This window comes from Sinocyclocheilus anshuiensis, unplaced genomic scaffold (assembly GCF_001515605.1).
Source record: "Sinocyclocheilus anshuiensis isolate Anshui unplaced genomic scaffold, SAMN03320099.WGS_v1.1 scaffold371, whole genome shotgun sequence".
Taxonomy (NCBI): domain Eukaryota; kingdom Metazoa; phylum Chordata; class Actinopteri; order Cypriniformes; family Cyprinidae; genus Sinocyclocheilus; species Sinocyclocheilus anshuiensis.
Genome location: NW_015549597.1, coordinates 682,297 through 694,557, shown reverse-complemented (window position 1 = coordinate 694,557; position 12,261 = coordinate 682,297). Strand labels below are relative to the sequence as shown.

General features: G+C 36.8%; 1 protein-coding gene across 1 annotated transcript in view; it reads left to right on the top strand.

The window, feature by feature from the left end:
* The window catches only part of LOC107658465 (potassium voltage-gated channel subfamily H member 6-like), a 39,257-nt gene that overhangs the window by 14,891 nt on the left and 12,105 nt on the right, over positions 1 to 12,261 (top strand). Inside the window, exon 7 of the mRNA XM_016447024.1 lies at positions 11,678 to 12,103. Within this exon, the coding sequence (XP_016302510.1) occupies positions 11,678 to 12,103 (426 nt within the window). The remainder of the gene's footprint in view (positions 1 to 11,677; positions 12,104 to 12,261) is intronic.

Genomic DNA, 12,261 nt, shown 5'->3' with positions numbered 1-12,261 from the left:
TTTTTTATGACTGAAGGCCAGTATCAATGATACCAATACTGATTTCTCTATAAAATTGCTCCCCCCCCCAATATTTAACCATTGACTATAGCCATTCAACATTGCAGTATAATTGAGAGCTATCAATTTTAACGTTTATTAGACTTCAAAAAATAACTTATAATTTAAGTGAACTTAAAACAATCTTCACATAAACCCATTATAATAAATGTCATATTTACCTGTGCCCTTCAGCAGAAATATACAGAAATTGAAATTGAAGTTGTCAAACACTAAATTCTAAATTAAATATTGGCCTAGATGAATCCTTAAAGCTATAAAAGTTATTTTTTTCCTACTTTTTTTTCTTTGTCCTTTGATTAATAGACATCACAGCAGCTGGTTATTAGGTTATTTTGGCTGTTATTTCTTTAAGAGCTGCCGCTGCTGAACGTGACACGGATCTGAGATGCATCATATTTCCTCTCAACTCTTTTGACCTTTTCTGACCCACTTCAGGTCTTAAAGTCTCTATTAATGAGCTGACGAGTTAAATCGGGTGTGTTAGATGAGTGAGACAGTGCTGGGCTCCAGGACAGTTTTGAAAACCATTTCAGAGACATGTTCAATATAAAATATATTACATGCATGCACAGTTTTAAGGCAGCTTTAATCGCCTTTTTGGTAACTTCATGAATTAACTGACCACAACATTGCATGCACGTATTTTATTTTGTGCTTTGATATTAAAGGATACTGGCTACAGCGCACGCGGTGCCTTTGTGCGTGCAATTGAAGAGCCGTTTTTTTTCCGTGCACGCTTGACTCACACCTATGGCAAGGCAAGAGGTTCACATGTACGCTATAGAGAAATTGCGTTTACATACCATGATGAACAGAACCACACCAGACTAGCGGAAGAAGTACCTGTGAAATGATAGGAAATATTTATGTACAAAGTAACTTTTTGTATATTTTCATCTCTACTAATATTGAACAGGCCGATTCCACGTCTTTATCATACGTTAATGTAATTGTTAATTACATGGACAGCATTTTAGCATACCAACCCCATTGTGTATATATCATTTATTACACAAATAACTGTTATGTACATAAATAAGTGCTGGTTTATAATATTCAATTAGCTTTGAGTAATTTAATTTCCAATACAAGAAATTGTTTATAGTATAGACTAACGGAAGTCAGAGAGTGTGTAAAAGCTGTGCAGCTACAGAAGTTGGAGGCAATGGTCCTTAGCCTTTTTGTTAAGAGTGTTTGACCCCTACGCCACGACCGCTGGTTCGAGTCCCGCTCCAAACAGATTCTGGTATATGGGGAGCTTATTTGCTGTTTAACAAACAAATATACGGTGACGCATTGCTGCCACATATAATTTTTTCCGCTCATGTGTCATGATAACGATATGTTATGCCATTTTTTACGGCGTCTGCTATCAGGACGGCGTATTTGACGGCGCTAATATTGTTTAAAACACCGTTAAATATGGCGTTTTGTATGTAAACGCGATTTCTCTAGCGTAAATGTGAACATCTTGGCTTGCCATACGTGCCTGGCGCTGAAGTGAAGTGGAGTGCACGTCTGAAACGTCTGCCGTTCTCAGTCGTTCTGCGACTGAATAAATGCACTTATTGTCAAGAGAAAAAGTGACAGAAGCAGAAATTGTGAGTGGGGTGGCCAACCCTAGCCCCACCCCTGCGTTAAAAATATATATATATATATATATATATATATATATATATGCATCTAGATGATAGATAGGTATATATCAAGATATATCATATTTTTAAATGTAGACATACGAACAAAAAGAACTGCACAAGTTGACATAACAAAAGCTTTCAGCAGTCCTCATCAGGTTGGTGACATCATCTACATGATTTAGTATTTTGTAACATCTCCACACAGGTCAGTTAAGTGACCTATATACAGAGACCACTGAGTCCTGTGCTGATGTGGGCAGAGTTTATTTGGCTGTTGTGTAGGGAACGGACTCACACTGACACACTTTTCTACCCCTTGTGTTTTCTGTGTGGTTATTGCAGTGTACTGGGAATACTGGACTTTTAATGCATTTTTAATACCAGTGGAAAAATGCTTATGTGTTTAAGTTACTGCACGTTATGTATTTCACATAATGACTGCAAAGATTTGCCATGGTTCATATAAAAGTCTGAAAGGTGATCTGTACAATCTGCAAGTGCCTTCAAAGTTTAGAGATAAAGTAGTACAAATATACAAAAAAACAGGGGTGCAGTACAGCAGAGAGAGAAGAAGAATCAAAGAAAGACATTGAAAATGACGGAGAGTAAGCGATTGTATTGGTGACGTCTGTCTCCATGGACACACGTGGGAGACTGTGTTGTCCTACCAGTGGAAAAATCAATCATGCTGACAAATCTACTGCCAGCTTGCACATTCCTATCATAAAGTCTGTGTGTGTGTGTGTGTCATTAGCTTTTAATGCAGCGTATGACACATTTCCACAGGTGATCTGAACGTTTCCCCATTATTCCTAATTGTCAGTACAAACTATGTAAATACAGTATTGTATTATATTTTTCAAAAAGTCTTGATATATTTGAGTAAGTTCACAAACTCCTATTTTAAGGGATAGTTCACCCAAAATAAAAATCCTGTCATCTTTCACTCACTCTCATGTTGTTCCAAACTTTGACTTTAAAGAATGTTGCTAACCAAACACTTTGAATTCCGTTGTGTTTCATTATATATGGACCAAAAACATACATTTCTCAAAATATCTTCTTTTGACTCAAAATCTTCTTTGGACTGACATGTATGGCCTCAGATGTGTTGATCCGGCTAATGTTTAAACTGCATTTTGAGAATATTAGGAGCATTTTAATTTGCGTGAGCATGGCCCGTGTGTGGATGTTTGTGTGTGTGTGGTTACTCTCTGCTGGTGACCTTGGCTTCTAGGGCTAATGGAAATAGAGGGCAGTGGTAGCAGAGGCCACAGAGACACTGACTGTCTGTTTCTCTACTCACACACACATCTGTGATAAGTCTGCATGCAAACACACACTCTTTCTCTGGCCCTCTCTACTTACTCTCTCATTCTCACTCTTGCTCGCTCTTTCTCTTTCTGCTAAAATACGTTTGTTTGTGTAACATTTCTTTAGTTTGTATATTTAGATTGTATCCCCTACCCTCACACAAACCATTTTGCATGTTAGCTTTCTTTTAATGCATTATTTAGTATTAATTAAGTCATTTTGAAGCTGCCAATGTAGGTAATTAGTGTAAAGCTTGCGTATGAGCGGATGAACATTTGCTTGATGTTATGGTATTAAGGCATATGTGCTGTCTGTTGTTTGGCATTACATCCTGAGGGACAACTGTGACAGGCAATTCCTGGCTTGATAATTGGACTTCGATTTGACACTGAGCAAGAAGGGAAATGATCATCTGCATTGATCTTTGTCGCTACTGATTTGTCTACATAACATGACGTACTGTACCTAGTTATGTGACCAGCTGCACTGTTTTTAGTAGACCAATATGCATGTGAGCATTAATGAAATATGAAGATGAATTTCACAGATATGTGGAGTCCTAGAATCACAGACAAAACTAGAAATATTAGCGAGGTCATGGACAAGTCATGAACAGTTTTGTTCCCCTCATTTCCCATTGTTTCATGTCTCCTACTGTCCTGTCCATTAAATATGGGGGAAAAAAATTATAGTGGATATGCCTTATGTTGTTGGATGTTCCGTCTTATTATGTACAATTTTGCAATAAAAACAATATGGGGGAAAAAAAAACAAAAATGTACACTGTACCACTGAAAAGATTGGGGTCGGGAAGATTTTTAAAATGTTTTTGAAAGAAGTCTTTAGTTTAGTTTACTACTTTATTAATCCCACAAGGGGCAATTGCAGTAGGGCATGGGCAGCACATCACAGACTTCCCAAATGGACATAACAGCACATAACAAAAAATTGAATGCCACACACACACACACACACACATAAATAAAAATAAAACTTCCACATAGTTGCAAGTTACAGATTGCAACAATACAAATTACACCAATACAGCATGCTTCACAGTAAATTCAGCCACTTCTAAAACTCTTAAATAATAAAGTCTTGAAGCAGCTGCATTTATTTGATAAAAAATACAGTACAACACTAATATTGTAAAATAGTGTTACAGTTTAATTTAACTGTTTTCTATATTCATATATTTTCAAATGTAATCATTCCTGTAATGGCAAAACTGAATTTTCAGCATCCATTACTCCAGTCTTCAGTGTCATATAATCCTTCAAAATTGTGTTTTTCAGGATTGTTTATGAATAGAAAGTTCGGAAGAACTGCATTTAACAGTAACAGTTAAATGCACTTTTGTAACAGTCTGAATGTTTACTATCACTTTTGATCAATTTAATGCATTCTTGCAAATTAAAAGTATTTAGTCAAATAAATAAATAAATGCAAAATCTTACTGACCCCAAACTTAAATTGTGAAGGATGGGAAAATTCAGGGTCCAGTTTTCCTGCTTTCAATACAAATATATTCATTTTAAATTGTTGTTATGCATGTTCGGTAAAAATGCATTATGTTTCTGCATGTTTTTGCAGTAATATGCAGAATCATTTGAATAAATAAGCATGTGACATATGCATGCCACAGTGCAGCTGCAGAGTGGAAATCCATTGACATTGTGAATCCCAGAATATCAGTGCCAAGAATACAAAGTATAGACAGCAGTGACGCTGTTCAATACATGTGCGTCATTTACACTCTCCGCACAATTCACTTTCTTTAAGCAATTACAATTTCTTCACTGAAATGGAGATTTGCATTATTTTACTATTACTTGTTTTACACTAGGACATATTGTTAATATAGTCATCAAAAAGTTTTTTAAAACAACTTTCAGATTACAGAAATATGTTTTGTAGTTGTCTGAAGCAGAGATAAAGGGATTTCACAGACTACACTAGTTCAAATAATGTAATATGATAAAAGGCACACAAAATGATAAGTCTGTGTGAGATGTTATTCTTTTGCAGTGTCTGTATCAGATTCATATTCTGTCTACACAGTCTAATCATTACACAAATGGGATGTCCGTCGTCCGTTCCACACCTTTATCAGTGTGTGTGTGTGTGTGTGTGTGTGTGTGTGTGTGTTTGCGTGCATGAGGAAAAAGAGAGCGAGTGTGAAAGGGCGGTGTTTCCCTGTGTCAGTGCTCTGTGTCTCTGTCTCAGCACGGCTCAGAGAATGTCACCATGAGCTTGAAACAGAAACTTAAGCCTGCAAGTACCATCCTTGCCTTGACCTTTATTTATCTCCTCTTCACCCACTCTCTCTTTTCTTACCTTCGCTGCTTTGTGTTTCTCTTTCACTCTGTCTGATTTTCACCTCCCACACCTGGTTGGGGAAAAAAATAGGTCAGGACCAGGATGGATTTGACTGACAGCTGATGCCACTCACATAGATCACTGTTAATGGTGTTGTTTCAGTGTCAGACTCTGTTGACTTTTTGTGACTTGTGAGACATATGCAAACCGAGACGTGTTTTTGCCTGAGGTCGCGTCCCTTTATTTTGCCTCTGTCTTTATATCTTTGTTTTGTCTTATTGCCGTTCACCATGTGTTTGTTTTATTTGTAGTTGTGGCGTGTAATTACACGTCTTTGTTTGATTTTTGTTTGTTTTTCCATTTTTTGTTTAGTTTTTTAAATTCCCATTTACTGTGTGTTTGTTTTATTTGTTGTGGTTGCTTTAACATGTCCCTTTGTTTTGTTTTAGTTTGTTTTATCTTCATTTTTTTGTTTTCTCTTGTTGCCCATGTTTCTATTTGTATTAGCTTGTGGACACATCCTTTCATGCACCACACTTTTGTTTTGCATGTTGAGGTGCAATGTTGCATGCTAAAAGCTGTTTTTTTTTTCAGAGGAATTTTATTTAATACAAACAACATGTAGTATCAAAAAACACCATGGAAATGTTACACTGACCTTAGCTGTACAAGATAAAGCTGTTGGTGAAGTTTTGCACAGTGCATGTTTTACTTTTGTGTATCTTTGTGTGTGTGAGAGTTTGTGGCTGTAGTCAGCATGCAGACAGTGAGAATGGATTTGCCTGGTTCCATCATTATGAAACAGAGTGTTACATTATATCAATAAGCACGGATATTTCGCTCCAGTGAATTTGTGTGTGTGCATGTGAGCGCCTTCTGTGATTAGGATCTCTCCAGCACATGGAACTGAATGTACATTCACACAGTGTGTTTGTGTGTGTGTGTGTGTGTGTGTGTGTGTGTGTGTGTGTGTGTGTGTGTGTGTGTGTGTCTATGTGTGTCTGTGTGTTCGCAGACATGTGCAGACTGATAAGAAAGGATGTGACTCTACATGATGAGTACATGTTGATACTGTTACAAAATATGTATAATATATGCAGTGTTTTAAATATGAATAAGATACTCAAAGTGAGAATGGACATATTTGTTTTGAAGATTGCAGCTGTTTTGTGTGTGAGCTGTGAATGACAGTTTTCAAGGCTGCTGACTTCTTATTTTGCCACATGAAACTGAGCAATAAGACTATGTGTGCTTGTGTGTGGGAAAGGTTTTGCTACTGCATGGTGAAGGGATGCCTCCCAATTGATAGCAAAATCCCACTGATTGCAAAATATGAAATCACTTGCCAATGCTGCGTGTGAAAAAGAAAAAAAGATGAATTAACATATAAAATAATGTCTGAATGGATATCAAGATTTTTGTGAAGTGCAGGGGTAGAGTTAGAGTACAGGAAATATTAGTAGCTCAGTATAAAAACAGTAGAAGTCTATGGAAAGTCCCCACCATAATCATTCATCTAGCATGTGTATGTGTGGAATGATGTGTAATGACAGATAAGACTTTCTGAACAACTTACAACTTTTGGCAACAGCTATTTACACCGTGTCAAAAAAGGTTGTTTACACTGTGTGTAAATAGCGGTAGATACTGTTTGCACCATAAAGAGCAACACATAGCATCTTGTTTGTGTTAGGTGCAAATACTCATAGATGCTATTCAGTACATAAAAGTAAAATGCTTTTTAACTAAAAGTTAATTATCTGAGCAGTGGTGGGCACAGTCAGTGAAAATCACATTAATCAACTGATGACTACTCAACTTAACGGTGACGAGACTCTCTCGGGAATGCTGAATTCTGATTGGTCAGTCTTTATTCATCAGTTAAATACTGCTGAATAATGGCAACACTGTATTATTGACCGCTTATCCTACATGTACCCAACAACATAGCTGTACATACAGTCAGTCTTAGTACAGTCTTAGTTTTAGTTAACAATAACAACAATAATTGCACTTTTTTCACCATGCTAGTCTAAAATAAAAATAAAAATATTTTTGATAGACCTTTTGATAGATCTTTTTTGAACACAAGAATTTTTTCTTTATTCCCAAATTGATTTAGACAGGCAAGGGCAGCAGCAGTAACCTCTCATGCCGTGCTTCGACAACTAATCAGTATGAGAGACTATTTCAGCCTTTTTAGGTCTCATTTGGTTTGACCTGTTGGAAATTTTCCACACCCTCCCTCACCACTCCCTTTCCTGTCGATTTTTCTTTCTTTCTGTAAATTGGTGCATTTAGGCAGTTAAGCCTGTTTGTTCAACAATCCAGCTTTTTGTTCCCTTGGATTCAGAAAGCTGACATCATCCATCTATCCTGTACTGCTTTCTTTCTTACTTTAGATCCGGTGTGTTTGTATAGTATGTGTGTGGTAAAGATGACTGCGATGAAGTGTCTGTTTTTAGGTAGAGTCTGTGGAGTCTCTTCTGTTTCTGAAGAAACCGTTTTTCTGTGGATGTTGTGAGTCAGCATGACACCTTGGAGAACATGGACAAGGAGCCTCTCATTGTCGTACCGGTCAGTACAGACTGCAATTTATGCAGGGTGCACATTAATGTTGTATTCAGAAATATTTGATGAATGTGTACATATGCAGAGGTATTTTCTCACGTAATTGCAAATGATATGGCTAATAGACAGAAACATTTATCATACATTTCTGTGATGTCAGCTTGAATAGTTGGCAAGTGGTGGCAGGTAAATAGGTAAATTGTTATTTGCTTAAATTAAGTCATTCATCTACTTAAACAAAGGCAATTCTGAGCTCTGAAGTGCTAAAGAAAAGTAAAAACCCTGAATTACATTCATACAATCTGAAATGTGACCCTGGAGCACAAAACCAGTCATAGGTCTCTGGGGTATATTTGTAGCAATAGCCAAAAATACATTGTATGGGTCAGTTACTGATTTTTCTTTTATGCCAAAAATCATTAGGATATTAAGTAAAGATCATGTTCCATTAAGATATTTAGTAAATTTCCTACTGTAAATATATCAAAACTTAATTTTTGATTAGTAATATGCATTGCTAAGAACTTCATTTGGACAACTTTAAAGGTGATTTTCTCAATATTTAGATTTTTTTGCACCCTCAGATTCCAGATTTTCAAATAGTTGTATCTCGGCCAAATATCGTCCTATCCTAACAAACCATACATCAATGGAAAGCTTATTTATTCAGCTTTCAGATTATGTCTGATAAATCTCAATTTCGAAAAATTGAACCCTTATGACATGGTTTTATGCTCCAGGGTCACAAATAAGAAAATGCATGCCCCGTCACATCACTTGACAGTCAATCTGCATAAGGCTGTGATTTGCATTAGGTTGCCATGTGTGCTGAAATTTGTATAAAAGAAAAAGGAAGACTGACAAGCAAGTAATGCTGTGTGCATACTCATTTATCAGGAAAAAAAGTGCAATACTAGGTTTGAGATTTTATTATTATTATTTGAACATATTTTAATACCATGGCAACGTTATAGTCATTTACTGCTCTTTTCTGTTTTGCCTACAAAATAGTTGTTTTCCATCCCAAAAGAACTCTTTCAGATCGACCAACTTTTTCCACATGACTGATGTTCAACGATCAACTTGTAGTTTCCATGGCAGCCAGTGGTTGCCATGGTCGTCTGTGTGCAGTAATCATGGGCTGCTAATGGTGTATTAAAGGAGTGATTTTCTATTGGGGAAAGTCTCGAGCACAAAATAGGTCTCAGTGTGAAATAGTTTAGCAGATACATACTGTATGTAGCCCACTGCTTTCTGCATACTTGTTGACATAAAAATACTTATATAATGTCTTTTATTTTGGTTCTGTTTATTTGGTCATTTATTTTTTGGGCTTTTTGTCTCTTTATTAGACAGATGGTACATTGAAGTTTTTCTTTCTTTCATTCTTTAAAAAATAAAGGTTCTTTTTTGGCATCTGTGGTTCCATGAAGAACATTCATGGAATCTTTCCATTGCACAGAACGTTGTTTATAGTGGGAAACGGTTCTTCAGATTATTAAAATGTTTTTCGCACTAAGAAAACTGGTTCTTTTAAGAACTGTTGACTGAAAGGTTCTTTTGTGGAGCCAGAATGGTTCTTCTATGGCTTTGTTATGAAAACCCCCTTTTGGATCCCTTGTTTTTATGAGCCAGTGGTTGATCTTTGATCAGAGTAGAGGGAGATAATGGAAAGCTGTAGGGACGTGACAGAGGAGGCTGATCCAGACCCCATTGCAGAGCCTCTCAGTAATACAATATAAACTCTAGCTGTTAATGTCTGAGAGTGTGTGCATTCGTTGACTGTGAATGGTGAAGGGTTGATGTCAATAACATCAAACGTCATTGTTTTTTGACTGAACATCATGACGTCAAACCTGTGCCATCGGAGCCATGTTAACTGAATCTGGAATCTATCTCCAATCTGTGTTTTTGTCCTAAATTACTACGGTACACCTCTAAGTGTTTATATTCAGACTATTGTAAATCTGTCAGTGACTCATCCATAAACAGAGAGAAGTTGCAGCGTTCTCCAGCTGCAATGTTCTTCTGCACTTTTGTTTATTAACTGCTAGAGCGCCATAGTTGCATAATGTACCTTTAATTTTTCCTCTGTTTCTCACACAAAACTATTGTGTGACTTGAGTAGCACACAAGTCATATGGTCTATTATTATGATATATTTATTGTGTGTTTAGTTAATTCTTTTGTGTTTTATGAATGAAATAACAGCATACCGGTTTGGAGGGAGAATATAATGACACACTCTTCATTTGGATTGGTTCTTTTTCCTATAGTGTTGCATTTGCACCACTTTCAAGCAGTGTGGTCGATTAACAGAGACAGACCCCCTGTGGCGCATTTCTTCACTCTGTGCCCTTTAAAATTTGATCTGGTCTTAGGACGTGGCTGCTACCTTTCCTTTTAATAATGGCACATGTGAAGAGGAAGAGGAGACTTAAGCACTGAAGAACAAAGCATGAAAGACGAACAGATGTCTGCATTTCACACAGAGTCTGTACATCTCTAAAGCTTGTGCGGGTTGAAATGGGATTTGACAATACAGTTCAGAGCATTCAGTAAAATGTCTATTTCTTTAAAATGCCATCAAGATATCATATGGTGTGTTTGTTTGGGTCTATTGAGGTATCTTCTGACATTTTGTACTGTCACTCATAGACTTAACCTCGTAGTGGGCATGTTTGTTTGTATAATTGCACTTCTTTTGGGGACTGAATCATTGTACTAGATAATTCTGCATTCACAACACTAGCTAGGTTTCCAAAAAGTTGCGAATTCTTCACTGTTTCCATCCCATGTGTTTAAAAGAATAAAATCATCACTTCTTGGGAAACTGGTGAAAAGTATTAAATGCTCTTTTTTTCCTACATGCGCCTCAGAGCACGCAGACGAAATGCAATAACAAACGCTGTCATATTATTTTGTGTTCAGTTGCCTGATGTTTGGGAACACAGTCGTGTGAGACAGTTAGGGGACGTGATAATACCAAATAATTTTGATGAAGGACTTTGGCTCAGGCATTTCAAAATTATTAAATAACATTTGAGATGGTGTGCAATGAGATCGGTGTGCTGGTTAGTTCAGTTATCCAATCAAAGGTCTGTTGTGGTAAAGTCAAATGACTGTTTTGGAGAAATGTATTTGGTAAACGTGTTTTTATTGAAGTTTATGCGTATGTCTTGTTATTGGATTAAAAAAAAAAATTCAGCTCAATTGAGTGCATAAGCTTTTTATGCGCATCTTGGCACTTCCATCCGGTGCTTTTTATGCAATATCTCAAAATTTGCATAAAAATAGGTAAATGGAAACATAGCTATTGTCACTAATGTCATGCTTTTAAGAACCCTTCAAATAAAATCAACTACTTGAAAACATCTACTAATGAAATAAAATGCAATTTATGTATCCACAAATTTCACTTTAATATTAATTTTTAGTAATTATGTTATGTACTTTTGTCATGTTTATTAGCTTTTTTAAATATTACTATTTACATTTTATTTTTTTTATTTAAAATTAAATTAAAATTTATTTAAAAATTATATATTTTTTAATGTTTCTAATCTAATATTTACTTTTTATTTTATTTCTGCTTTATTTCAATTAGCAAAAACATTTGTAATAGTTTAAGTTGTTGTTAACAATAACAACCCTGTCCAGATGGTGTAGTTATAATATCTGCCAGCAAAACTGTCGGCAAGTGGTCCATGCTAACCACATATATATTGAATTTCAATTAAAAACACCCCTCTCTTTCATTCTCTCCCCAGGTACTGTCACTCGGAGCAGATGTGCTTCCTGAGTACAAGCTTCAAGCTCCACGCATCCACAAGTGGACCATCCTCCACTACAGCCCGTTCAAGGCAGTGTGGGACTGGATCATCCTGCTCCTGGTGCTCTACACGGCCGTCTTCACGCCCTACTCGGCCGCCTTCCTCCTCAACGAGCAGGAGGACGAGAGGAGGCGCACCTGCGGCTACACCTGCAACCCCCTCAACGTAGTGGACCTGGTGGTGGATGTCATGTTCATAATCGACATCCTCATCAATTTCAGGACCACTTATGTCAACCACAACGACGAGGTGGTCAGCAATCCCACTCACATCGCTCAGCACTACTTCAAGGGCTGGTTCCTCATAGACATTGTGGCCGCCATTCCCTTCGACCTGCTCATTTTCAGAGCAGGTTCAGATGAGGTGAGGGCTGTGACATGCTCACTAGGTGGTATATTAATCAATATTATGTTTCAAATGCACAGCTAGAACAGAGCGTACAATTGTTAAACCTTCTAAATTTAGAAGAACCATTTAGAATAGTCAATGAATCATCTAGAATATTGATCGCAGTGTAATAA